Below are 26,524 nucleotides of genomic sequence, written 5' to 3' on the forward strand. Positions count from 1 at the left end.
GTTCTCTCAGATTCAAACAAGAATTTTACTTTGACGTTTAGGATAAATTTGGATAGGTTCGAGAATACATCGTTACTGATCGTAACCAATCGTAATTAGCGAATGTTAGCGAATGCCAGCGAACTTTATAGGGAATTTCTGGAACATCGACAAGTGATTCTGGTAACTTGCGAATTTCTGGCTAACTTGTTTTCCCTAAATGCTCGACCGATGATGCATCGATACGATTTTCTCGAGTCGAGCACAGTCGAGCAGTAATTAGGATTTAGGATTCTTGATTGTTCTTGATCGCGATCCATCAGAGCATTCGGAGCTACAATTCTTGCTGTCGCGCGAGCCGTATTGTTCGAATTGTTTCTTCTTGTTTTTACAGTGAATTGTTTCCGAATTATCGAATGTGTTACACGTATTTAGTTCTCGGTTGCGCTCTCTCAGCATAATATTGTTCTTGTGAATACAGTTGGGTAGCCGATATTTCTGCATTTTCAGAAGTAAAGACGTCAAGATGCCGGTATTTCACACAAAAACTATAGAGAGTATTCTCGAGCCTGTAGCACAACAGGTAATTAAACTTTTCGATCTTACTCTTTAATAAAAATATATCCGCGATGCTATGACATTTCCGAAAATGTCATTTTGCTCGTTTCTCTTATCTTTAAAAAGATAAAAAAGGGAAGGGCAGAACGTTGAAAAATAACACATCGTAAAAGCGTAGCCGATAAGGAACTTGTTATTCTGTAAACAATTATTTATCTTCGAAAATGCTTATTCGTAAAAACACGATGTAAACATTTCTTGTTGGTCTTCGCTTGTCTATTTATATACAATTTGATTGTATACATTTCGAATCTGTCAGATTACGTATTAAAAAGAAACAATTCGATGGAATTTTTTTATAAGAAACGTATGAAAAATGTAATTTAATCTCGTTTTAACATTAATATCAATTATGAATAGGTCTATTTACTATGACTCAAATTGCCAACTGACTTGTGTTTCTTTATATAGAACTATGACATCATTCTACGAATATAGGGCAGGGATACTAAATTCATCTTTAGGTCTGAAAGCTTGGATGTATGAAACTCAATCCCTTTGCTCGCTAAATCGCTAAAACAAACATATTAACCACCTGAGACTCCTTGGTATTTCCAAAAAAGGACAGGTTGAAGCTACCTATCATCATGTCATCCCACGCATTCCACCTTGACAAATATGAATGCATTTAAGCCTAATGGCCTTTTCAACATGTTAATCACTTTATTTCAATGTTAACGCAATAATAAGTAGAACAACATTTATTGCCATGCTCGAAACACTTTTGAAACCTTGTAGGAGATTCTAATCGTTGGACTACAGATCTTTATGGATTTATAGGAAAATTGAGTAGATAAAATTCAAAATTGTTGGAAAATTAAAAAATTTGAAAATTGAAAATGATAAATGAAAATTTAAAATCATTAAGGGAAGAATAAATAACATTCAATTTGGTTTCTGTTCCTTGCATTCGATGCAGACAAGTTTTATGAGTGATAGTTTTCAGAAATGAATCGATAATTTGCGAATGAATCTGTTTCACGCCAATCTTTAAAGCGAGGAAACTACAATTAGAAATCGAATGGAACATATGAAATTTTATATTTTTTATACAAACGTTGTTTCGTAACACAGGTTTCGAGACTTGTTATTTTACACGAAGAAGCTGAAGATGGAAACGCGATGCCTGATTTGGGCAGACCCGTACAAGCAGTTAGTATGGCGGTGGCGAATCTTGTGAAGGTAAACTCGCGAAGAAAATGTTCCTGCCATATAACTGGAATATTATTAAACATTTTTGCCTATAACGATTATTATGTGTAGGTCGGGAAAGAAACAATAAATTCTTCGGATGATGCTTTACTTAAGCAAGACATGCCTGCCGCGCTGCAACGTGTGGAAGGTGCTTCGCGTCTTTTGGAAGAAGCTTCAGCTATGCTTAAACAAGATCCTTACTCTGGACCAGCTAGGTATTAAAAATGGTTTTTTATTCTTTTCATTCCTTATGGTAAATAATTTCTTTGATTCTTTGTTTATAGGAAAAAGCTTATAGAAGGTTCGCGCGGTATTCTTCAAGGTACCAGTTCGCTGTTGCTCTGTTTCGACGAAAGCGAAGTACGCAAAATTATTAGAGAATGCAAGAGAGTATTGGACTATCTAGCGGTGACGGAAGTCATTGAAACCATGGAGGATCTAGTTCATTTTCTTAAGAACTTGAGCCCCTGCCTCAGTAAAGTCTCGAAAGAAGTGAGCGCTCGTGAGAAAGAATTGACTCATCAAGTGCATAGGGAGATTCTCGTTCGATGCTTGGATCAGGTTGGTTTAGAAAGAATGTATATATATCTAATATTTATAATTAGACTGCGGGTTTTATGCGCTTATGAGAAAAATTAGTAGCAGTAGTTTGAAGTAAATGAAAATGTATTTTCCCTTTTATAATAGTCCGTGGTCTAATGATTATTGTATCTATGAACTCTAACTTCTAGTTTTCCAACAGGTGAAAACTCTTGCGCCGATTCTTATTTGCTCGATGAAAATTTTTATCCATATTATATCTCAAGGAGGTAAGGGAGCGGAAGAAGCGGCTGAAAACCGGAATTACCTATCTGGTAGAATGTCCGACGAATTGAACGAAATTATTAGAGTATTACAGTTGACAACGTACGACGAAGAAGAATGGGACGCTGATCAGTTGACGGTAAGAGCTGTGACTTAAACTTGGATAACTCGATAAGTAAATACAATAATTAACCCTGTCGTTAATTTTTAGGTTCTTAAAAAGGCACAGAGTGCTATCGAGTCCAGAATAAGAGCAGCATACGATTGGTTAGACGATGGACTCGCCTTACGCGGCGGAGTAGGAGAAAAAAGTCTCCGTCAAATAGTAGAGCAAGCGCAGCGTCTGGCAGACAGATATCTTCCTCCTTCGCAAGCAGAACCGTTAAATAAATTATCTTCGCAAATCGTCACCATGACCAATGCTCTTTGCGAATTACGGCAGAATGAGAGAGGTTCTAGTTTTTTAAATAGAACTGTTAACAATCTAATATTCGTGCCCGCTAAACGCGTCTTCTAATTTACAATTACATTTCTATGCGTTTAAAGGAACCACACCGCAAGCAGAGGCATTAGCTCGCGGGATCAAGGAGAAGGTGAACGAACTCAGAAGTTCCATTGCATCCGCTATAGTGGCTGCCGACAAATCTGGAACCACTCAGACTGCTCACACGGTCGCAGGTCGCTTAGAACAAGCGAACAAATGGCTGTTGAATCCTCAACACGACGACAAAGGACTTGGCCAGAGAGCTATAGCTTTGATCATTCACGAAGGAAAGAAGGTACGACATAGCGTACAATCAACAAAATTCTCCGATATCCTCCTATGCCAGGGATTGAAAACAGTCATAATATCGGCTTCGGTTCTTGACACAATTACGAAGAATCGAAACAATGTTATAGCTGCTACGAGGATATCGGTTACAGTTTTCAGTCCCTATCCTATAACCTAGGTACAGTATCACTGTCAATACAGAGGCTTATCATGTAACTTTAATAATTTGAATGCCGCCAACGGAGTCAGAATCAGCAACATGTAGCGAGCGTAAGTTACGTGTAACATACAGAGTACTTATTCTAAAGTGCACCTTGATTCAATTATATCGTTGGTACCTTTCTATTAAAATGCGGCCTAACTTGTAACGTGTCTCATGTTTATCAGTCGGTTTGTACTTTGAACGATAGGTTGCCGAAGGTTTGCCGGGCATACACAAAGCAGAGATCCTGCAATTGTGCGACGAGGTTGACAATCTTTCTCATCAACTTGGAGATCTTTGTGCTCATGGCCAAGGAAATACGCCGCGTGCTCAAGAAATCGCTCGTCAGTTGTCGCATAAATTATACGAGCTAAAGAACAGAATACAACAGGCCGTTGTGTCAAGAGTAGTCGAAGATTTTATCGACATCACGACTCCCCTGAAACAGTTTACGGATGCTGTGTTAGCTCCGGAAGGTACTCCAGGACGCGATCAAAACTTCAACGATAGAACACACGCTCTTCAAACATTTTCTAACAGAGCAGCTAAGACAGCCAGGATGGTGGCTGCTGGTGGTACGTAAAAATATTATTACCGTTACAATAAACTCATTGTGTGTCATCTAGTAATAGTTTGACAGAAAGACTGAAGTTGTTATTCATCGACTATTACTAAAATTGATTAACCGTTTGATTAAAATTCAGGAAGTGGAGGCAACAAAAAGTTGGCGGAAGCTCTGGCTGCGAGTGCTTCGCAGGTCGAGTCTTTGACTCCACAATTGATAAATGCTGGACGAATTCGAATGACGTATCCGAACAGCAAAGCTGCGGATGAACATTTTGAAAATTTAAGACAGCAGTACGCGGAAACGATGCAAAGGGCGCGGGCATTATGCGACGAAGCAACAGACAGCGGTGACTTTATTAGAACTTCCGAGGAGCAAATGCAGAAGCATTCGTTCCTGTGTGAAGAGGCTATCGCTAAGAGTCATCCACAGAAGATGGTAGATAATACAGCTGCAATCGCTAGACTGGCCAACCGAGTGATTTTAGTGGCCAAACAAGAAAGCGATAACAGCGAAGATCCAGCGTTCATTCAGAGAGTTAACTATGCAACTGATATACTTCAAAGCAGTGAGTATACTGAATGTTGAATAGTATTTCAGTGAGCGAAATGTGTAATTTATATCAATTACATTTACTCAGGTGTTGCTCCAATGGTGCAAGATGCGAAGCTGGTTGCGATTAATATCAACGATAGTAATGCAGTCTCTCGTTGGAGAGAAAGCAATCGAGCAGTAAGTAGAACATAAATGAATAAAACAATTATAATATGAAATTTGTCACTATTATTGATTTATTATTGCTTTATTTATTATTGCTATTATTTACTGCTTTGTAGCTCTTGACTAATGTTGGCCACGTTCGTAAAGCTATTGCGGTTCAACCCGATGTCATACCTCCACCAGAAGTGTCACGATTACATCTTAACGATGGTAAGTATATAAAATATTTGTTTAATATATCTTTTTATGGAAATAGGTATTTAATAACTACCACGTAAAAATGATAAACAAATGCACATCGTTACATCATCACTTCACATTTCTTTCTGCTTCCAAGTTCTTATAAAAAATAGACAATAATACTTATAATCATATTAGAACATGAATATGACAATAGGCTTTTTATACGAAGTGTAAATATTTTCGTATAATAAAAGTCGATAATTGCATATTTCTTCCAGACGAACAATTGCCAAGCCGTCGATATAATTACTTCACAGACAAAGGTACTATGTGTTTGCACGAAGACGATTTATGCATGATTGATGATCATAATATGATATTTTTTGAATCCTATTTTTATTGGTTTCCAAGATATAGGCAAACAAAAAGTAATAATAGTGTTTCCGATAAAAAAAATATTGTATTTAATAAAAGATTCATGTCGTGTTTTAAACTTAATTTGTATTGGATAACTTATATCTCGACGTAACAATATCTTGCCCCGTTTTACTTTTTAATTTTAATGGAAAATTTGAATATTTGCAAATTTTTCTTTAAATGCTAGTTGGTGAACCTTTAAGAAATCAACCATCGCCAAGCAATTTATGTGTCATCAGCCCTAATCTGAACATAAATAAACCCCAACATCGCGCTATCAGTCCATTACCAAAGTGGGCACGTGAAGGTATTTACTGTTATTAAAAAAGAATATGGTCAATTTTAAAGAAAATAATTGGACTAAACGTCACATATGTTGTTTAGATTACATTGTAAATTATTTAAATCTCATACCAAACAATAGTGTGAAAATTTCAGTGATGATACTGTTCTTTGATACGTCAGGATCCAAAATTAATTATTTTTTTTTTATCAGGAGATAACCCTGATCTCCTGTATCAAGAACTGGCTTCTGAAAACGAGTTAGAAAAATCAGTTCGCGATGGAGGTAATTTAAAATTAGTAACTTTAGGATCTGAAAACAGCAAGCGTTCGATGTGCAAAACTTTATTTCCTGGTTAATAAGCATGTTTATAAATTATAATCAATTGTATTTCGTGAAATTCAATTACTATTCTTGAGCACATACAATTCAAAGTATAAGAGCTCGTAAAGTTGCATCTACTACATTTTGTTGAATTAGAAAAATTTCAACTCTCTTTAGTTACCGTATAAATTACGAGAGTTATGGAAGATATAATGTATTACTAGTCAAATTCATTATTTTTGCCAATTCATACATCCTTTTATGTTTCACGCTATATCAAAATGATCAGTCTGCATTTCATTTTACCGTACTATTCGTATAACAGATATAGGAATATTAAATTTCTGTCTCTCATGTTAATATCTCAAACTGTTCGCTCATTATTAATATACTACATATAATGTGTGCGATACATTTTCACTGCATGCATACTAAAATACCTGTTGTACTGATATGTCTTTAACAATGTGTTTGCATCTTTAATGCTGCGTGGAATAACAGGCTATTATTACGACTATGATAATGACGATGGTAATTATAAAACTCCTGCATTTTTCTCCGTACAAGTGGATGTTGTATTTCGTTCTGTAAAGAATAACATCTATTCAACGAACTTTTTGATACAGACTTACAAGGTGTTGTATCGTTATTATAAACAGTTTCTATTTTTTCTTACGTAGAAGTTGCACCGCCACGTCCACCATTGCCTGGTGGAGACATAGCACCCCCGAGACCTCCACCACCAGAAACAGATGACGAGGACGAAATGTTTATGCACGCACCGCAACCTAATCAGCCCATAATGGTACATTAATCGTACTTTCTGATAGGTTTTTGTGAACTGTAAAATGAACACTTGTATAGAATATAAAAGGTTTTCTCGTAAAACTTTAGATGGCTGCTCATGGTCTGCATCAAGAAGTACGACAATGGTCAAGCAAAGATAACGAGATTATTGCTGCGGCAAAGAAGATGGCGATTTTGATGGGAAGACTATCAGGTTTAGTTAGAGGAGAAGGCGGCAACAAACGAGATTTGATTGCATGCGCGAAAGCTATCGCAGAAGCTTCTCAAGAAGTGACTCGTTTAGCTAAAGAACTGGCTAGAGAGTGTACCGATAAACGTATTCGTACGGTACGTATATATTTTTGAATATTTTATGATTTTTATACTATTAGATTATATTACGATTTTTATATTTACTTTTTAGAATCTTCTTCAAGTTTGTGAACGTATACCCACTATAGGCACGCAGTTGAAAATATTATCAACAGTAAAGGCTACCATGCTGGGAGAACAAGGTATAGTAAATCAAATTTTTTTTGAAATCAAGAACTAAGTATTCTTGTTGAAATATATATATATATATACTTTACGTGGTGAAACTTCTCATACACTTGATAAAAATTAATGGATGTGTTGGGGAGTATAATTTTTATATTCTCAAAGAAATTGTTCCGATGAACAGTTATTAACTAAATTTTTCGTACATAGAGACGCTCCCCACCTGGGAAGAGTTGATGCTTTATGGTAAAAGAAAGTTGATAAATTATGCTTGATGTCTTTATCGTTCTCTTTTAGCATTTATTTTGTTTAATTTTCGAGTATTCCGCGAGTCTTGCACTTGCATTGCGATGCATGCGGATTTTTGTCTCCCCCACAGAAGATGTTTCTTTATCTCTAAAACATTTTTAATAATAAAGAGAAGGTAACGGTGATGCAAACAAGTAAACATAAATTCAACGAATCGAATACAATATCTACAAACCTATTTCTAATATTTTCGTTATCAAACAAATCATAGTTATTGACCTTTTATTGAAACTTCTAAATGGTTTTCGGTTAATGTGCCTCTACTCATCATGGTGTAGACGAATTGATTGGCTGCAGTAAGTTTATCATGCAATAAGTATACGTTAGCATAGACCATATGGTTCACAATAATAGACAATACGTCAACATTAACGTTGTGTATACGTAAAAACCAGTTTATTGTATTTGTAAAAAAGTTCGGCATCTATCATCAGTTTCATATATCGTCGAATTAGTTCTCAGCAGACCAGACTGGTATACATCGACATCATTAAAACTAGTGCCCATTTTCCGTCGATTTTAGCATCCACATTTTGGGTTTGTTCCTTTTGCATGATTTACTTCATTAAAACACATACTGTTTTCACCTTTGGACAGTCAGGACCTGTTTTTCGAACATTCCTACACATGTATGTATTAGGTTGTTGCATATGAAATGTCCGATGTTTAATAGTATTTCTTGATCAAAACGCACTATAACATTTGCATTCTAAAATTGGACATTTTTAGCAACAACCAAATATTTAAAAACTACTAGCTCACATGTATTGCATGCAATACACTATAGTAGTTACCCCTGTAAGTAATAGTTGATTACTCAATCTACAACATCCCTTGATACATTCTTCAATGAGAATACTCATTTATGCGACATGTTGTTACTATATGTCACAGAGATTCTTTACCTTCCTTTGATTTATTTCACTGTACAATAATTTCGATTAATATACTCTGTTACATTATGGAGTGTAATAGTAGAGACGAATACTTGTACATTGTAATCATTATTTGTAATTTTCTTTTTTCGTTGTGAAATGTCGAATTCAATAGTAAATTTCTCTTTAAAAAATTCAGGTACAGAGGAAGACCAAGAAGCCACAGACATGCTTGTCGGGAATGCTCAAAATCTTATGCAGAGCGTAAAGGAAACAGTTCGTGCAGCAGAATGTGCAAGCATAAAAATAAGAACAGCTTCTGGTATGAAGCTGCGGTGGGTGCGACGTCAGCCTTGGTACCAATACTGAGCAGTTGAAATAATGAAAGTGAATTAGAACAAATGGGTAAGACTTCCTAATGTTAGATACCTTTTAACGATATACATAGATTCCACATGGTATATTTCAAGAAAGTGTTCTAACAAGAAGGCAACATTCTGATGATCAGAATCCATTGAATTTTTTTTAGTCTTCCTAGAAGAAAACTTCTTTCAATCCAAGCAACATTATTCACTTCTTTCAATCCAAGCAACATTATTCACTTCTTTTAAACCAAGAAATTGTCTAAATACTTTTGCGAACGTTCGCTATTTCGCATATGTCTTCCTCGTGCTCGAAGTTCGTGCAATGAAGAAAAAAGATTAATATTCGACATTATCATGCACAAGAAAAAATTCAGTGTCTTCTGCGCATCAGAACTGTAATTCTTGTAATAGTCTCCAAACATAAAACATAATCGTAACGATAATTTATATTTATACACGTACTGACAAATAATATATTCTCCGCGTAAGAGCTATATAGTTTGTAATGTAACAAATGAGCTAGTGATTAATGGTAGAGAACTACTTCGCATGAATTGGGAAACATATCTCAATCACTGAAGTATAATCTAAAAGTATTTTCAGATGCCGTATTTAAAGAGCCTATCTCTCTCGGTCTAACATAAATGAAAAGTAAAATTCAGTAGAGACGATAGAGCTTATGCCTTATACAAATTACCAATTTGCTATATATTTGTACGCGTATACACAGTAAGTGTACTTCATATATTAATATTGACCCGATACGAGCACATTAGGGCAAGAAATTTTTATCTATATTTCTGAAAAATACAATCGACTCCCAAGAATAGCGTGTCGTACTTTTACAGAGTGAAAGTCTCGCGTATCTCATTTTAATAGGGTGCTATTTACCGCAATATACTTCTATGTAGAAGTACATAACATGCAATATTACGATAAGGAAATCTATTTTTATAAGTTTTGTCTAATCGTCCCTTTTAGAGAATTTACATAGCCGACTTTGTATACTCTTTTTCTTTCGAACTGGTGCTATATGTATGTGCAATACAAGTACGAAATATTGCAAGATAATATAAGAGTGAACAATGTTAAACCAAATATGTGGAATCAATTTAGTACTATGCTACTAAACAACAAAACAGGTAGATTAAACAATAGCGCAAACAGTAATCTCGTAACAAGAAGATGGAATGTTTTTATATATTATATAATACTAATTTTTAGTAATACATTCTGAATTTCTGTATACCTATTTATAATAAAGACTAATTTTTATTGTAATACAAATATTAAAACTCATTTATAGTATGAAAACATTATATACATTTTTCGTACAATAATTAATAAACTTAGATAAAAAAGAGAAAAGAATTACTGTTATTCGATCAAATTATTGACATTCTAGAGGATCTCTCTTCATTGTGTGTAAACTAGGAGGTACAGCTCCTGGCATTTTGTTTTTTGGTATTTTTCCAGGACGCAGATAAGGATTGTCGATAGCATCTTGTTGCATTGTAGTTTCTCCGTTTTGTTCGGTATCTTCGGTTTGTACTTTCATACCTACAGTGACACAAAATTAACAGTTTTATAAATATAATACTAGTTAGATGCAAAAAAGAATAGTCAGACCTTCTTCTGTCTCTTCCAATTCTTGTTCCTTTTTCTTTTTTACCGGGCTCGGTTCGAATTGAAAATCTTGATCGGTTTCGAACACTTGATCTTGCGGAAGAAGAGCAGACAGGTAACTAGGAAATTGAGGCTTACACGATATCACTGGAAGAACAATGCATCGAATGACTCGAATATATATGATTATAAGTATCTCATGGTTATAGTCAAATCACTTACATGGAAACATACTATTGTCTTCTGTTAAAAATAAACTATGCGTTTCTCCAGTTTTCGCAATAAACCTGGTCAACGCCCTTTCGATATCACGTTTCTGTGTTGCTGCTTTTTCTCTTATCGCTTCGTACTCTGTGACCGGCTGTTTGTGAGTCTGTCCATAAATAAAAGATATAATAATAAAAATTGCTGTAAATTTTATTGGTAAACGAATACGTGAACCGGGATAGCAGAATTATTTTTACCGGTGTCCTAATATATGCATGTGGATCAGGAAAGAGCGGTAAATAACCAGGTATATGAGAAGGATGACCATGCTTTACTCCAGCTTGTAAAATATTTAATTGCTTTGATTGAGTCTGTTGTTGAAGTTGAGGTAATACTGTTCTACTCGATCTCTTTCCGTATGTTTCTAAACTGTCCAATTTGATACCCATATTTATTAACGCTAGTATAACGTCTGCTATCAGCGGTTCTGTCCTGCCAGATAATTCGCAATAGTTTCTTGCTGATTCTCCTACCTCTACGATAACTGTGAAAACATTATTCTTCATGAATTTTCTGAGATTATGCTATATCGAAAACAGAATTCGCCATTATTCCAATGAAATTTTACTCGTTATTCGACCACAGTTCCTCAATCGTTATTTGTTATTCATATATATAACACGTTATTCCTTCATTCATTAACACTGTAGTCTGCCGATTGACAACACCGGACTGAACCACGCTGTCATGTTCACTCGCCTAAATAATAAACAAATAGGTTTATTCGTTATACGAGATAACTTTTGCCAAACTCTGGTCGAAAAGGAGCTTAAAATTGTTTTTTTAAATAATAGTTCCAGAAAATAGATTAAAAATTTCAGCTTCTATTGAAGTAGATAAGAAATTCTATTGAATTTATTAAGAAATCCTATGTACTATAAACAACCAAAACCTATAAAATAACTGCTGGTAGGTAGTGTCAAGTAAATGAAAGTAAATAAATAGAGAACTGATAGAAACACACACACACACATTGAGAGGTTAGAATCGTGAAATTTCATTTGAGTTCTTACAAGACTGTAGCATCTCTGTCAGGGTTTCTATTGCTTGTTTATCACCAGTATCATACCCACTTTCAACCAAAATGCTACAAACTACATGATTCAATATTTTTCTTCGTGTATTTGTCGTTTGAATATCCATGTTTCTCCATAGAGATTCATATTATATTTATTTACATGATTCAGTCAACTGTGGCGGCAGGCGGCAGTGCTTCGATTGCATTCGATTGTGCCCAACATTTTTCGTACGATGGATGGCCGCTGGAGGCGCCGCGCGGAAAAACAGTAACGTATCTACTATTGGGTAGATGAAATGGGGTTCCTTGAGCACCTCGCAGAGTTTTAAAAAATTTATATAATTTGATTCTGAAAAATGAATGTATAACAAGTGTATTTGTGTATATTTTTTAACTCGTAGGACACGTCCTGGAGTCTTTTTGTCCGGTAAGATTATTTCGATACATTCCCGCCAATATAACTGCCTCAGGGCTCTGGCCGCTCTGCTACCCAATAGTAGATACGTTACTGTTTTTCCGCGCAGCGCCTCTAGCGGCCATCCATCGTACGAAAAATGTTGGGCACAATCGAAGCACTGTGTGGCGGTAGTGTGTAGTGTTCCCGACACACGTAAACGTAACTTCCGTTTCCACCGTATTCGCGGCCAAAACAGTAACGTATCTATACTACGATTGTGACGTAGTAGTGCGTAGAAAGCCCTGAGACAGTTATATTGGCGGGAATGTACCGAAACAATCTGTTCCGGACAAAAAGACTCCAGGACGTGTCCTACGAGTTACATATATACAAAATATACACATGTTATACATTAATTTTTCACAATCAAATCATAACAATTTTTAACAATTTTACGGGGTGATCAAGGTACCCCATTTTATCCAGAATCTTACTTTACTGAGGCTGAAATCGCCGCGCATGCGCGAGAAAAGTTGCCCCATATCTGCCCATATCGGAAACATGGTCCATGATCGGAAATCGGAACACTGAATGTAACCTAATGTAACAAACATTACAAACATATAATTTTATTTTCTTATTCACTAAAGAGAAGAGACTGACAGAAGCAGGATAACCTGCACACGCGGAAGTACCCATGGAGCGTTCAATGTTTACATGAAAATAATGTGAAAACATGGATTTTCTCTCTACTTAGTGAAGATAAAAAACAAAAACTTTAATAGAACTGACTCTGTAGAAAAGTGTAGATTGTATTTAGATAGTGCATATAATGGAACTTCCAAATAATCAAACGATTGACAACTCTTCAGCGTTAAATAAAGATTTTCTGCAGATTTCTTGTAATTGGAAAATCACTAACGACAAACAGTTTCACGATGTTTTTACTATGACAGCCTCCGATCACGAATTCGAGAAGTAACGAGAATTTTTCTTCAATGTTTACGAAAATAGCTGTTTGAATATTTACAAAAAATTAAGTTTGAATGTATATTTTGTAAGAATGTTATGTAAACACATTTGTTGACATTAAAAGATCAATACGACTATTTTTACAGTGTCAATGTCGATGAAATAGTCTACCTGCATACGTGTATATCTTTAGAACCGACTCAATCCTCTAACGAGCCCTGTATGTTGGAGATAAAGTTACCGGACCACCAAATGATATCTCGTATTGCCGTAGTTTCAGAGGCCTATGTCTTAGAATTTTTCAAGCAATTTGGAGAGTACGAAACAACGGTGTTCGGAAACCTGGTGGATGACTTTGATGATAATTATATTTACCTTGCGAAAACAACGTTTAACCCGCCTACTTCCGAAGCTAGCGTAAAGGTATAAGAATTCTTTTGAAGTTCTAAAGGCTTTTGCGATCGGATTAACTAATTTCTAATATCATTCCAGTTTACAAAAACGAACGTTAAAGGTTCGGTTATGTGGATATACGGTATAATGCTCTATATGACAGAATCCATTACTAAGTCTGAAACTCCACCTCCACCTATTTTTAATCCTGAAATCATAAAACAATTCCTAACTAAACTATCTTTTAACTCGTTAAACACAAATGCAACGGAGAGTCATGAGAATAAGGGGGAACAATATAACAAAGAACATTCCGAATCGAATACGGACATTAAGGCTTACATAGATAATAAGCTCCACGATGTAGAGACAAGGTTGATGAAAAGAATCGATGAAATGGAGCAAAAGACGAATGAAAAACTAGATAATATATTGAAACAATTGGAAAGACAATCTAGCAAACAGTGAAATTGACTTTGTATAATTTCGACATACGAACTACACTCGAAAATAATCAAAACATATATTTAATGTAACTTATAATATATAAAGCAGATGGAGAATTAAAGAATTTTTCAATAATACTGTATTTCTTTTTTTAATCAAGGTTCTAAGTATTCCTTTCAAATACCTTACTCTTAAACTATTAATTAATATAAATTTTTTAATTTATACATTTTATGTTTTCTTAATGCATATAAATATGTATAAGAATGTACCAAAATTTACACTACATTTTATCTAATATTTATATGTAGGAGGAACCACGATGGCATGGAAACAGAAATTGTATTATAAAATTAAATTTTATGTAACAAAATAATGGTTGAACTTTATCTCAATTGGCGTTGCTGTCTTCGGTAGGATCCCACTGATGAAGTTGTTTCCTCCACAATTTTATCATGCCGTCCCATCCTCTTCTACTATACTTAATATATTTTGGAGGTGTTCTCGGATGTTCCCTCGTACGTTTCTCTCTAAAATAAATATAATTAATAAAATGGATAACGTTGAATGTTTCTGATAATATTCTCGTTTATAAGATTCTTACTTAGGCACAGCCTGAATATATTTATCGTATCCAATCGTATTTTTCCCATAATCTATTTCTTTCTGTCTACGTGCCAATACGATAGGATCCGTTTCGTATTCTAAACGCTTCTTACTGCTATCCGACGAATTGGTAGTAGAACTAGAGTCGCTGTTACGTCTGCTTCGAAAAACTTTTGTGTCTTCATTGTGCGTACTGTTTTCTCTAGCTCTCTTGCGTAAACAGTGTACATCTTCCGGTTTATTCTTAACGTTGTCTTCGTATTTGATATTGGTAGAATGATTTGTAACATATTTATTAACGTTTGCATTAATATTTTTGGTGAAATTTACAGTAATCTTATCTTCCTGTGATTGAAGCTTTAAAGAATTATGAGCGATCGTGCTTTCTTTGTCCGATTCTAATATTTTACCGAGCTCGTTTGAACTCATACAGATGGCTTCGTTGAGAAGAGCATCCTCTTCGTCGGTCAATTCTACCCGAGAAGTTTTCACGACGGTCTCCATGTTAAATAATTATCGAAAATGTTAATTCTCGATGCAACCTGTAAGTAACAAATAACATGGTATATGATTTAAACGAACACGTATTAACCAGTCATAATAAAACGTAAAGTAAACAATACTTACTAAGTATGTATCTATTAGAAGTAACCTAAATCAAGATATTAACTTTTGAATTAGCGCATAACGAAGAATTGTTGATTTGCAATTTTCACGGTAAATACAAGGTAACTTATTGATCCACACTTTATTCCGAGATCGAAGAACTGAATCGAATTTTTCCATTCACCGAATAATTCCACTTTTCTCCGTACAATCGCATTTATGTATAAAGGTAAGTATTGGTAAGTATCAGTAAGTATTTTGCAAATGTTACAAATCTATGATGCGCGCCTTTTTGACAGCCTGTTATTCTGCGCGACCCTAGCATCACGTTCGTTAAGCTCAACTTTCAATGTGCGGGAAATTTTGGAGGGATTCGACGAAAATTTTAACAGACAAACGATATCGTATTTAGATATTTCAATCGATAATGCAAAAGATAGGATTTTTTAGAAATATTTCGATTTAAAATTTACAGCTTGGGAGTTGCTTGTATGAATCAGGAGTTCCAGAGTTCCAGATCATTCCAGATCCAATAGAAAGTTAAGATTGGTTAGGATCAGTTAGGATCGCAATAAGCGTACAAGTCAGTACAAGTTGTTGTTATGTAGAAGTGTGCATCATTCCGTCAATTATAAGTAATAATTTTCAAATTACTTGGTCAAACTAATTCATTTCGTATATTAGTTTATCGTTCGTATATATACCCAGACAACCAACTACTCCGTTCTGCAGGTTTACTGCGCCGCAGCTATGTCGCGTTTTGGATGATTGCTGCCAAGTGCAGCCCTAGTTGTCTGGGTATAATCAGAGAGTATAATCATGATTTATAAATTTTTTAGGATTTCGGAACATATTTTTAATATACAAAATGCCACCGAAATCGATGAAGGTTATTGTTTATTGTTTTTAATATATTATTTATTAATGATGATCGTTTATTAATTGTTTGCATTTACGCATGAATAGAAAAAGGAACACATATTTTATAATTTACAGGAAACATTGGTATTGTTAATAAACATAGGAGTGACCTGTCCTGGGAGACCAAAAAATGCAGATTTGTTGGAGAAGTTTAAACATATCGCCGACAGAATTGTTAATTATAAGGTAGGAAACAAATACCATGATCGGTTACAGTTAAAAGCAATTAGCACTATAGTATGCATTGGGTTGGCAAGGAAGTAATTTTGGTACTTTAAGGTGAAATAGAACTGAATTTTTTATTTAAGCGGTAAACTTTCATCAATAAGATATTTTCTTATTTGTTCTTTTCGGCAAAAGATCATTGAACAAAAGGGAAAATATCTTATTTGTTAAAGATCATTGCTTGAATAAAAAAATTTGGCTCTATTTCACCTTAAAATACTGAAATTACTTTCTTGCCAATCCAATAGCTATTTCTGCAAATAATTTACAGATTTTCCTACGACCGAAAGATGAGATTGCTGTGATATTAATGGGTTCGTCGGTTACAAAAAATGACTTGGATACAGAGCACGTGGAAGAATATCTAGATTTTGTAATACCAAATTGGACGATAATAGAAAAGATTAAGGAGTTGAAGGCCACAAAATATTGCTCGAATTGGATAGAAGCGCTTATGGCTTCCGTAAAGTACATAGAGGAAAATGCGTAAGTTTCAAAATTTACTTGTAGTCCGTCGCGAGTCTTGTACATAATCTGTTTGTTTATATTTTATTTCAGTGTCGATAAGAGTATAAGAAAAATAGTTCTGATGTCCGATTTTAAAGAAGACGAGGACATTATCTCGCAATTTCAAATAGGTCAAATTGCAAAGACGTTAAGCGAACATGAAATTCAGTTGCATACGATGTATGAAATATTTTAATTGCGCTTCTGTTTTATAATGGACCAAAAAATTACGCACAGTACTATTTTATATCTTCATCTTTTAGAGGCGAGGAATCATTGGAAGACAGACCGGAGGGCTCTCTTAACGATAGCGAAATATTTCTGAACAATTTACACAAGAAGGTAACGCTTGTTGTAACATATCTTTTTTAGTTTGTTGTAGGAAGAGACATTGACAAACTATTCGTTATTAAATAGATAAATGGGCATCACGCGACGTGTGCTAATGCTATATCAGAGTGGAGGTTTTATAAGGATCCGGTAACAAAATCAATGCCTTGGTACGCTAATTTGAAATTAACCGACATAGAGATACCAATTGCCAGTTATATTAAAGTAAGAACAAATTTGAAGTTTACCGAATTTTTGTACGTTACGTTATACAAGTATTTCAAGTAAACGGCATAATTTATTACAGATAACTGGAAATAATAAATCATTTCCGTCGTGGAAAACTGCTAAAGAAGGCAAGAAAATTACATCGGAAGTAGTATACTTGGACAGGCAGAGAAAGAACTACGACAAAGATGAAACTGTACCAGGGTATCGATACGGAGGAGACTTTATTCCCATTGAAAGTATGTCATCGATCTTTAGTTACCGTACAAGAAATTTGAAACAGTATAATTGTGTATATACGAATGTTTTTTATAAATACAGAAAGTCTAGAAGAGTCTCTGAGTTACAAATCTGGGCCGAAGAGCTATATTGTTCACAGTTTTACGAGTAAAGATAACATCGATTTAGACTGTTGGTACGACACTAGTGTATCTATTGTGTTACCTTCGAGCAAAGATGAGGTATGTTTTCATTGTCTAAATTCTTTTTGAAAACTCGAAGAGACAATAACATGCGCGCCATTTATCTTTCAGACTGCAGTTAAGCCATTTTTCAGTTTGGTCGAAGCGATGCATAACAGGAATTGTGTCGCTATTGTAAGAAAAGTTTATAGGAACAATAGTTCCCCAAAAATGGTTGCACTATTTCCGTGTATCGACGATCCCGATGAACCATGGGTATTTTCAACTATTGGGTTGGCAAGAAAGTAATTTCGGTATTGTGAAATAGAACCCAATTGTTTTGTTCAAACAATGAACTTTAATCAATAGAATATTTTCCATTTCGTTCGATGATCTTTTGCCATCTTTCTGGTAGCTTCACAATTCCGTGCTCATAAAACTTCTGGCCCTTATCATCATCATTTTACCTTAAAATACCGATAATTACTTTCTTGCCAACTCAATACTTTTCAAATAATCTTCTCAACCAGCGGTTCAATCAGCATTCACATTAATTTTGTAGTGTCTTGCTGAAGTATCTTTACCGTTCGCAGAGGACAGAAGAATAATGGAATCGAGATCTCTCAAGTCCTGTGCGAGAAAATTGTCAAACGAACAAAATAAAGCTGTGGATAATTTACTCGACTCCTTGATGCTACCTGATACGGAGTAAGCGTGAACATTGTCCGTAAGAGTCGACAGTGTATTGTTGATAAGTAGACTGCGGATCTTCATGCATTTATAGCAAAATTGAGTAGATGAAGTTCAAACTTGTTAAAAAACTTTTAGATTTCGCCTGTATTAAAATCATCAAGGGAAGAAGTAACATTCAACTTAGTTTCTACTTCTTGCAGTCGATTCAGACAATTTTTATTTTGCATAAAGATCTGCAGTCTATTGATAAGTATATTTTTCTATAGCGATAACGAGGAAATAGATGGAAGTCAGTGTTATCTGCCGGGATATGTACCCAATCCTGGATTGCAGCATAAATGGCATCAGTTATCGTATCGCGCACTCCATCCAGATGAACCATTACCGCCTATAGAAGATTATTTAAAAAAAGTTTTCGAGGTCGAATCGGTAAAAGAGAACAGCAAAGGTCATCTCGAAAAAATCGCAGAACTATTTCAGTTGGAGAACATAGACCCTAAAAAGAATAAAAGGTAAAAGTGATTTACGTAGTATCAAATCTTAAAACCTCGAAGACAGCATGTCTTCTAGTAACAGTAATATTTTTCATTTAGGAATGACTTTAGAAACGACTTTAACAAGATCAATGTTGAAGAGTCTGTTAAAACAAAGGCTAATGTGCATAAGGAAATCATCAAGGATGTCTTCAAGGATATAGATGTGTCTATGGATGTCGTGGATGTTGACTTAGACGATCTGGTAAGATAGCAAATAATTGGAGCATCTCTACAAATAATGAAAACCTTTCACGTACATATTTTATCGCTTAACATCGTTTCAGACGGATGACATATAAGCCAGAGTGTTTGGAGCTGATTGTATTTTGTACAACCGTTGTCTACTTGCCACCTCGCATTTTTCTTGCATAGAAGAATAAGTTACCAACTAATATTTTTGTAACAGTTTGAAAATAAAACGTGCACAGAAGAGGTCGCGAAATAAAATGGAATAATAATGGAAGAAATGTGATTCTTGAAATGAAACCCACAAGTTGATGACTCTATATGGTCTGAATATGGGAAGGACGAGGTCGTCTACCCACGCTCTGCCCACTCCGTTTGCCATCACCGTCCAAAATTCCTAATTACATTGTGCGATCAAATCGAATCTTTGCAACAATTCTACAGATGTGTCGATGTTAAAAAGAATAAGAATGGTGATTGCTAAAGAATTGCATGAACTTTTTAGGACAATACAAACGAACAAAAACATACAGGTTCCAATTCTTAATTATTTTCAACATTCATATTACATGACTCATTGTCAGTCATTTTTGTAAAGACGCGTGTTTTCTTCAAGCTGTATATATATCTACGCATCTATACTTTGAGAGAATGATCCTTATATGTGCTGTAATCGAGTGAAGTAAAGGAGAAGGCTTTTGAAAATGGTTAGCCAGGTTGTACAGTTTGTTGTAATTCAGCGAGATGTACGGTAGCGACCACTGACTCTCTGTTGATTGCCGATACTGTTAGTCCGCTGGTTTTGGTCCGTCCTGTACAATATAACGGCACTCACTTTCAGAACCTGTGAGGTGCGGGATCCGCCGCGATCTCAGTCAACGAAGGGACGCCGTCTCGTGTGGATCAACAGGTGTTCCCGGCCGTGCGACCAGCGTTCACCAGCATGGGTGAGTTTCCGTTCGAGTTGAACAGCCGAAGGTTCAAAGCTAACCGAATGGTACCTCGCGTTCGTCATCGAACGTCATATTGCACACCGTGGCCCGAGAGCCGTGAACCAAACACGAAGCCCACGCATTAATATTTTGCGTCTTCGTTTAGGTATGCGGGACGAGACTTAGCTATGCCGTGGACTCGACGTTTCGTCCTATGCTGACGCTTTTCCACTAACATAACAATAGCACGCCACGCTTCTAGACATCTACACAGCTTAAGAGGGTAGACTCGTTTTTCTCATTTCTCGATAATGCATGCGATGGAGTTTTTCTCAGTAGTGAAAAGCGTTACGTAAAAACGAGTCTACGTCCAAATGTATAGATTGTTCAAAACCTATCTGAATTTAACGTGTTTGCACAAGTTCTCATTATATAAGACTAAACATTAAAATATATTAACGAGTAAAGAATGGACACTCAGAGAAATTTTGTAATATTTTTAGAGGAACATTAACAAATTGTTGAAAGAAATACAGTAAATGGGTACCCGGTTGACTACACAAGGGTTAATTAACACGGGCTCGACGTCCAAACGATTTCATTCGGTCGGGTCTAATCGTTATTCGCCGAGAAATCTTTTCCCTGAAAATCTTCTAACTAGATTGCGGATGTTCTAACTAGATTTGCGGAAGAAATTCGATTCTTCTTTTAATCGTTTTAATAAGTTGAGTACTGTTTTGAGATCGATCACTGCCTCATTACGATGCATACTTCTTCTTTTTTTATTTTCTTACGCGCGGAGTTTTTCACGTAGAGTAACGAGAACTATCGAATATCAAATTCAGACAGGTGTACGACGAAAAACACATTTTTGAGAAATATCTTTTATAGAAGCGAAATAGTTGTTATTTGGCATTATAAGGCTCTAGTCCTAGAGTTAGAGGTTCCGTCTCGCTCGATGTCACTCTGAAAGAAGAATGGAGTTGACAATCTTCTTTTCAACGTTGTGGGACTCTAACAAGAGGAGAGCTGTAAACTGTTTGAAATGATTGGGGTATTACTTGAACGATGTGAAATTGCCGTGGCTATAGTGCTTCGAATTCTGCGATTATTTGGAGCAGCGATTGATAACGCGAGGCGTCGCATCAATTACAAAAATAGGATTACAGTTTTCAATTGATAAATTCAGTGGTGCGATCCCGTCACCTCGAACTTACTAAAAATTCAATAATAGGATTCCATGGCAGGTCTTACCTCGTCGCTTTCGCAAATGATGCCTTAAATGTCACAGGGAAATGTTGAATGAGAAATGTCACGTTTCCAATGAGTAATCCTGCTTGCACGTCCATCTACGAAGTAAAATCGAGATTGGTTGGAACCCAAAGTTTAAAGAAAAATCCCGAGTCAGCGATCGCTCTCGCAATACGCCGCGCTTTTACACCTCGTTAAACATTGACCTAGAAGTAAGCAAGAACATCTTGATAAAGGAGAAAGAAACTTTTTTCAAGATGGTACTAGACGCGTTCTGTGTTTTAATGCGCCATCAAATCTGTTTCGCCTTAATGAGGATGGAACTAATCACGTTAATGAGGTGTTTAAATCTGTTTTCGTCTAAAGATAGAGTAACCGTTTGAAGGAAGAATGTCTTCTCTTTCTCACGATACTTGCGAATTATAGTGGAGGATCGGAAGATCAATAGACGAAATTGTAATGAAACTTCGTGCAAGTTATCAGTTTTTAAAGGGTGTCCGTAATTTCGCCCCGAATTTGTTTATTTTCGTGGTCTTAACGAGTCCGTAAAATTAGCACTGCTATCAATGAAAACGGCTAGCGTGTATTATGTAAATGTCACACAGAGTGTACTGAAATGTCAGACAGGTATCGGTTGAGCGTAATCCGTATCCTGAAACAGTAACAGCCCGCGACGAAACGCACCACGCGGAACCGCAGCGACCCCGTCGTCCTTGCAAAAGCCGCAGGGGAGCGGCGATAGATCAGACAGATAAAAATAATGTCTGTCTGACAGTATCCTCCCACTCGTTGTTAGATCAAATCGAAGACCAGTTCAAGGGAACGTTTCTCAGACTGCTTCATCAATTATTAATCCGTTCTTGGCCTGCATCTTCGGATGTCCAGTCATTTTCACCTTCCTCGCCAAATATAGTGCCAATCCACTTCCAACCGTTGCTACGATACCGTTCGTCAGCTTTCAATGAAATTGCCTCATGTATTTTTAAGTTGATACCAGTTTTTATGGAGAGTATCTATAGCGATCTCTCAATGTTGATCGTTGCTGTATCCCGAGGCGGGTAAACGTGCAAGCATTATGTAATTCGATGGTAAAACAAGGATAACGAGTAGACAGCGGATTTTATGCATTTATGATAAAACGGAGTTGGTGTGATCTTAATACAGTAGAAACATTAGAAGAATTTAAAAATACTGTTATATATATTATGTTCAAGCTATTAAACATATTAACCCCTTGCCTTACATATCGTGTCTGACTCGTGATGAAGATTCTGATAAGATCCTGATAAAAATATGTATGTTAAATAATTTCGTTAATATACAGCTATAGGAGAACGTATAGCGGCATACGACAGATATAAATCTCCATTCTAGGAAATTATGATCTACAGAAAAGGTTTTATCACCGGAACCGTAAAATGAATCGTAGGGCAAGGGGTTGAGAAAGAAAATAGACTTCTATCCGACTCGAGTTCGCTGCAATTCAGGTAGAAAATGTTTATTTCGCATAAAGAACCGCCCGTGTAATAATGATCGCGTAAACAGTTTCCTCATTTCTATTAACAGAGATTTCTGACGTCGACGCGGCAAGCGTTAAGTGATGTCTAGAGAATGACTCGACGGAAAAGGGACAGGCTGTCGCTTAATCGGCATTGACTCCCTTTCCAAATGGCCCAGTTTTCGCAGTCGACGTTTATTTAATGATAGCGCGTGTCGAACGAGCTTCGTTGCGCGAGCTGCGGCCGCTCGGAACATTTTCATATTCCCTCGCGCAACTCTCGGTGGAAACTGACTCGGACTTCTTTTCCTTTTTCCAGGGACCGCGTACGTGTGCTGTCTGCTGGCAATGCTCGCCGTAAGTAAATACGCAGGCGAATCAGGCATCGACTTCCTGCTTCTCTCGCAGCCGGAAGACGCTCGCGCTCATTGTTATCGCCGGAGGAGAAATCGGCATCGATCGCCGCACAAATTTATCCGATCCTTTTGCCTCGTTCTCAGGAAAAAAAATCTACTGAAAATCGCGCGACTCGGTTTCTTACGCAAAACTCGCGAACCCGTGCCAATACAGATCTCCTTTCACGAGTGAAAACCTGAGTTCGTGATCTATGAATCACCGCGGACGATCGAGACGTAACGCGGAAAACGTGGAAACTGTCGATTAACGTTCGATTGCATTTATCGTGTCTGTCGTTCATCATTTTCAGCGAGAACGGTTGCAATGTTATAAGTAGACTCCGGATTCGATGCATTTATAACAAAAATGAGTAAGTGCAGTTTAAAACGGTGAAAATATTAAAAGACTTTAAGAGTATGAATATACTGATGATTTTAACACTTTACCTACCGAAAGGCTATTAATAGGATTTTCAATAATCGCGCTGTACCAAAAGAAAGCGTAAGACTTGTTAGTTCGCAGTGAAAATTGCTGTTCCCATTGAGAAATAGAAAGTGTTCAGCCTTTTACCATAGATTTTTCAAAATTATGCAATAATCACCGGTCGGTAATGCGTTAACAATACGATTGTATTATTCGTATAAATTGCTAACAGAAGAAGCGAATGTCTATGCAGTTTCTATTGCTTGCAGTCGATGCACAGCATTTTCATATTGCAGAAAGATCCGCAGCCTAATTATAAGGATGACGATTCCCCTGGAGCCTCGAGAAACCGAGCGAATTCTTTTAATTCTTTCTTGTTCGGGGTTAGAGAAAGCGGCCGTCGCGATGTTTTTTAATTGGAGGAAGCGCTTTCTCTGAAAAATGATGCAAACAGTGAGAAAACGTATAATAACCGCGCGAACATTGATTTCTTCCCATCAGATGGTATTCGTCGCGACGGAGGCTGGCGACATGATGCGTAAAAGCATTGTCTTCGACAAGAACACGCCAGACGTGTTCTACTGTCCGCAACAAAAGCCGACGGGCTTCGAGAAGATGATAGTGAACGCGAAACCGTTGTCAAAATTGTGCCAGTTCGAGGGGAAACCGATACCTCCCGACTATAAAAGCGATTGCTACAACGACGTGGACGAGACCGAGTATGCTTGCAAAGAAAAGTACAGGATCATGGTGAGTCACCGATGAAGTCACTGGCTACAGAAGTTGGGCAGCCCGGAAATCCAGAAAATTGCGAAACTTTCAGTGCAAGCAGAGAATAATTCGTCTCTCCCTCGCGCAAACCCGTAACCAATTGCCATTAGTGATTTTAGGAGGTGAGAAACATCGGACAGAATTTGTATAAACAAGTTCAAGAGAGAATTCTTATACCTTCTACAATCAGTTGACAATATATGACAAGTAAATTAGACGCCTGGAACTGTCTGCGTTAAGGATGACTTATTCTACTTGCACAGAGAATTTTCGAGTTCCCTTACGTTACATCAACGTCCAGACAGAAGTTGCATAGTTGATTAATAATTCGTTATTTATCAATTGTCACAACCGCTCGTTTAAAAATTCAGGACTGTCCGGGACAATCCCGGACGTCCAGTAACTGGAATAACGAAATTCCACTCCAGGGAAGATAGAAGCATCAAAAGAAGAATAGAAGTTCAGATTGCCCTAATCGGGTTGCCAAAGGGAGCTTATGTGCTTCAGCCTCACCTCACGCGGTTTTCGTTGACGCGATTAAACACCTACATCACAGTTTTGCGAGGTTTGCTTGACATTGTGTAATAATAGCTACTTAGAAAATTCGTCTATTTTGTAGTTCAGATACAAACAGATTGATCTTCCCAGATAGAGCAAAGACGTTTTGAAGACGTCTGCAGTTGGACATTCAAGACGTTTTAAAGATGTCGGACATTCGGGAGGTCTTTAGGACATCCCTAACAATAAGATGTCTTAAAGGTCCAGAAATGTTAATTAAATTAAAACAAGGGAAAAGTAAAAATAGATTTCGATAACATCGTGTTTAAAGTTAAATCTAGCTTTATCAGAAGAACGCATGTGGAATTGACATAAAAAGTGTAATAAAAATAACAATTGCTATTAAAATCTATAAAAATCATAAAAATTGAAGTTGAAATCGAAATTGCAATTGGAAAATTGAAGTTGAAATGGAAAAGTTGAAGTTGAAAATGAGAAATTGAAGTTGAAATGGAAAAATTGAAGTTGAAATTGATAAGTTGACATTGAAAAATTGAATTTGACAATTGGAGAGTTGAAATTGAAGAGTTGAAATTAAAGCGAAACCAGTAACTCGAACAAATAATACCAATGCACATCACACTGTTTATGGTCTTAAAGGCGTCTTCTTAGGACGTAAGACTTTTGGACTTGACGTCTTTAACGTTTTTCTGGACGTCTTCAATACGTCGTGTGCTATCTGGATTACCATTCGCATAAACAAGGTTCCATTTAATTAAAACCCCATTAAATGGAATTGTAACGTGTATCGATGATATATTTCCCATAGAATATGTTAATCGAGTCCAAGCGAGCCTCGAGAAGCGGTCCATAAACGATAAGCAAAGCGAAAGTGAATTTGACCCGAGATGCACGCATCATCTGATCATCGTAACGCCTGTGTTCATCACGTGTAACGAATTGGTGTCGGTTTTTTTTTCTCGTTGCAGAAGCGATTCAGAAACGCGGAAGGGGACGAGAAAACTGCGGATGTCTTCGCCAAGAAATAGATGAGAATCGGTGCTGCACGGCCGAACTACGTTTGCAATTTTGCAATGCGCCATTAAGTCCTCCATTAATGCTCAAGCTTGCATCCTGCAGTCCCATAATTACAATGCACTCCGTTATTCTTTTTTTTTTAAATTAGAACAATGATCCATGCGACTAGCTCGACGGAACGATCAAATATACCTTCGAAGGAGAAAATTATAATTACATTTCATTCAACATGATAATTCTCGATACGCTTCGTAGTAAAACATTATTTCTTACCGAGTCAACTTGAAAATTTGTATGATTCTTTTTTTTTATATCGAAAAGTGCCGAGGTGCTTCGTAGTTTCCATGCTTGATGGACGATTTGTATTTTTGATAATAACATTAATAAAACTAACCACAATGGAGTCGGGTAGATTAATCATTAATCCCTCCAAGAATGGCTTCAAAGAGCTGCTTTCGAAGAAC

The 26,524-nt window shown here is 36.4% G+C and overlaps 6 protein-coding genes across 12 annotated transcripts; 4 read left to right on the top strand and 2 right to left on the bottom strand.

The window, feature by feature from the left end:
- The first annotated feature begins 227 nt into the window (after nucleotides 1-227).
- On the top strand, nucleotides 228-9,587 carry Vinc (vinculin). Of its 4 annotated transcripts, XM_076439796.1 has the most exons (21): nucleotides 228-562; nucleotides 1,672-1,779; nucleotides 1,861-2,006; nucleotides 2,076-2,352; nucleotides 2,534-2,734; nucleotides 2,807-3,047; nucleotides 3,142-3,374; nucleotides 3,617-3,637; nucleotides 3,778-4,144; nucleotides 4,274-4,702; nucleotides 4,775-4,866; nucleotides 4,971-5,064; nucleotides 5,316-5,360; nucleotides 5,642-5,761; nucleotides 5,951-6,022; nucleotides 6,563-6,592; nucleotides 6,742-6,866; nucleotides 6,956-7,195; nucleotides 7,272-7,362; nucleotides 7,556-7,591; nucleotides 8,729-9,587. In XM_076439796.1, the coding sequence occupies exons 1-21, from the start codon at nucleotides 506-508 to the stop codon at nucleotides 8,896-8,898; spliced, it is 3,195 nt and encodes a 1,064-aa protein (XP_076295911.1). In that variant the 5' UTR covers nucleotides 228-505; the 3' UTR covers nucleotides 8,899-9,587. The 4 variants fall into 4 exon arrangements, with proteins under 4 accessions (XP_076295911.1, XP_076295915.1, XP_076295912.1 ...); XM_076439800.1 differs by lacking the exon at nucleotides 5,642-5,761; XM_076439797.1 differs by lacking the exon at nucleotides 3,617-3,637.
- A 477-nt stretch (nucleotides 9,588-10,064) lies between these two features.
- On the bottom strand, nucleotides 10,065-12,026 carry Taf8 (TBP-associated factor 8). 2 transcript variants are annotated; one of them, XM_076439864.1, is made up of 5 exons: nucleotides 11,966-12,026; nucleotides 10,985-11,271; nucleotides 10,743-10,893; nucleotides 10,524-10,667; nucleotides 10,065-10,454 (listed from the first exon to the last, which is right to left on the bottom strand). In XM_076439864.1, the coding sequence occupies exons 1-5, from the start codon at nucleotides 12,009-12,011 to the stop codon at nucleotides 10,285-10,287; spliced, it is 798 nt and encodes a 265-aa protein (XP_076295979.1). In that variant the 5' UTR covers nucleotides 12,012-12,026; the 3' UTR covers nucleotides 10,065-10,284. The 2 variants fall into 2 exon arrangements, with proteins under 2 accessions (XP_076295979.1, XP_076295978.1); XM_076439863.1 differs by having other exon boundaries at nucleotides 11,801-12,019.
- A 431-nt stretch (nucleotides 12,027-12,457) lies between these two features.
- LOC143216615 (uncharacterized) lies at nucleotides 12,458-14,945 on the top strand. Its single transcript, XM_076439866.1, has 3 exons — nucleotides 12,458-13,180; nucleotides 13,321-13,597; nucleotides 13,667-14,945. Exons 1-3 carry the CDS (start codon nucleotides 13,035-13,037, stop codon nucleotides 14,033-14,035), a joined length of 792 nt encoding a protein of 263 aa, XP_076295981.1. The 5' UTR covers nucleotides 12,458-13,034; the 3' UTR covers nucleotides 14,036-14,945.
- On the bottom strand, nucleotides 14,150-15,387 carry Slbp (Stem-loop binding protein). The gene is made up of 3 exons (XM_076439872.1): nucleotides 15,248-15,387; nucleotides 14,619-15,162; nucleotides 14,150-14,544 (listed from the first exon to the last, which is right to left on the bottom strand). Exons 2-3 carry the CDS (start codon nucleotides 15,122-15,124, stop codon nucleotides 14,406-14,408), a joined length of 645 nt encoding a protein of 214 aa, XP_076295987.1. The 5' UTR covers nucleotides 15,125-15,162; nucleotides 15,248-15,387; the 3' UTR covers nucleotides 14,150-14,405.
- A 281-nt stretch (nucleotides 15,388-15,668) lies between these two features.
- LOC143216600 (X-ray repair cross-complementing protein 5) lies at nucleotides 15,669-19,529 on the top strand. 3 transcript variants are annotated; one of them, XM_076439824.1, is made up of 14 exons: nucleotides 15,670-15,809; nucleotides 16,066-16,115; nucleotides 16,223-16,333; nucleotides 16,644-16,858; nucleotides 16,931-17,059; nucleotides 17,143-17,221; nucleotides 17,297-17,434; nucleotides 17,517-17,676; nucleotides 17,759-17,898; nucleotides 17,971-18,114; nucleotides 18,401-18,546; nucleotides 18,798-19,043; nucleotides 19,125-19,269; nucleotides 19,352-19,529. In XM_076439824.1, the coding sequence occupies exons 2-14, from the start codon at nucleotides 16,095-16,097 to the stop codon at nucleotides 19,364-19,366; spliced, it is 1,689 nt and encodes a 562-aa protein (XP_076295939.1). In that variant the 5' UTR covers nucleotides 15,670-15,809; nucleotides 16,066-16,094; the 3' UTR covers nucleotides 19,367-19,529. The 3 variants fall into 3 exon arrangements, with proteins under 3 accessions (XP_076295940.1, XP_076295939.1, XP_076295938.1); XM_076439823.1 differs by having other exon boundaries at nucleotides 15,762-15,861; XM_076439825.1 differs by lacking the exon at nucleotides 16,066-16,115 and having other exon boundaries at nucleotides 15,669-15,809.
- A 548-nt stretch (nucleotides 19,530-20,077) lies between these two features.
- Nucleotides 20,078-26,463, top strand: LOC143216627 (uncharacterized). The gene is made up of 4 exons (XM_076439888.1): nucleotides 20,078-20,200; nucleotides 23,254-23,291; nucleotides 24,255-24,503; nucleotides 26,012-26,463. The coding sequence occupies exons 1-4, from the start codon at nucleotides 20,197-20,199 to the stop codon at nucleotides 26,069-26,071; spliced, it is 351 nt and encodes a 116-aa protein (XP_076296003.1). The 5' UTR covers nucleotides 20,078-20,196; the 3' UTR covers nucleotides 26,072-26,463.
- The last annotated feature ends 61 nt before the right edge of the window (nucleotides 26,464-26,524 follow it).

This window comes from Lasioglossum baleicum, chromosome 15 (assembly GCF_051020765.1).
Source record: "Lasioglossum baleicum chromosome 15, iyLasBale1, whole genome shotgun sequence".
Taxonomy (NCBI): domain Eukaryota; kingdom Metazoa; phylum Arthropoda; class Insecta; order Hymenoptera; family Halictidae; genus Lasioglossum; species Lasioglossum baleicum.

Excerpts from the sequence above, each read along its gene's own strand:
- Vinc (XM_076439796.1), top strand. The coding sequence starts at position 506 with ATGCCGGTATTTCACACAAAAACTATAGAGAGTATTCTCGAGCCTGTA. Across the intron at positions 2,735-2,806 it reads GGGACGCTGATCAGTTGACG|GTTCTTAAAAAGGCACAGAG; the intron begins GTAAGAGCTGTG and ends GTTAATTTTTAG. Across the intron at positions 5,065-5,315 it reads ACGATTACATCTTAACGATG|ACGAACAATTGCCAAGCCGT; the intron begins GTAAGTATATAA and ends TATTTCTTCCAG.
- Taf8 (XM_076439863.1), bottom strand. The coding sequence starts at position 11,930 with ATGGATATTCAAACGACAAATACACGAAGAAAAATATTGAATCATGTA. Across the intron at positions 11,272-11,800 it reads GACAGAGATGCTACAGTCTT|TTATCGTAGAGGTAGGAGAA; the intron begins GTAAGAACTCAA and ends ATGTTTTCACAG. Across the intron at positions 10,455-10,523 it reads ATTGGAAGAGACAGAAGAAG|GTATGAAAGTACAAACCGAA; the intron begins GTCTGACTATTC and ends GTGTCACTGTAG.
- LOC143216615 (XM_076439866.1), top strand. The coding sequence starts at position 13,035 with ATGGAACTTCCAAATAATCAAACGATTGACAACTCTTCAGCGTTAAAT. Across the intron at positions 13,181-13,320 it reads TCCGATCACGAATTCGAGAA|TGTCAATGTCGATGAAATAG; the intron begins GTAACGAGAATT and ends CTATTTTTACAG. Across the intron at positions 13,598-13,666 it reads CTTCCGAAGCTAGCGTAAAG|TTTACAAAAACGAACGTTAA; the intron begins GTATAAGAATTC and ends ATATCATTCCAG.
- Slbp (XM_076439872.1), bottom strand. The coding sequence starts at position 15,124 with ATGGAGACCGTCGTGAAAACTTCTCGGGTAGAATTGACCGACGAAGAG. Across the intron at positions 14,545-14,618 it reads TATATTCAGGCTGTGCCTAA|AGAGAAACGTACGAGGGAAC; the intron begins GTAAGAATCTTA and ends TATTTATTTTAG.
- LOC143216600 (XM_076439824.1), top strand. The coding sequence starts at position 16,095 with ATGCCACCGAAATCGATGAAG. Across the intron at positions 16,334-16,643 it reads ACAGAATTGTTAATTATAAG|ATTTTCCTACGACCGAAAGA; the intron begins GTAGGAAACAAA and ends AATAATTTACAG. Across the intron at positions 16,859-16,930 it reads AAGTACATAGAGGAAAATGC|TGTCGATAAGAGTATAAGAA; the intron begins GTAAGTTTCAAA and ends ATTTTATTTCAG.
- LOC143216627 (XM_076439888.1), top strand. Across the intron at positions 23,292-24,254 it reads GTCTGCTGGCAATGCTCGCC|ATGGTATTCGTCGCGACGGA; the intron begins GTAAGTAAATAC and ends TCTTCCCATCAG. Across the intron at positions 24,504-26,011 it reads AAGAAAAGTACAGGATCATG|AAGCGATTCAGAAACGCGGA; the intron begins GTGAGTCACCGA and ends TTCTCGTTGCAG.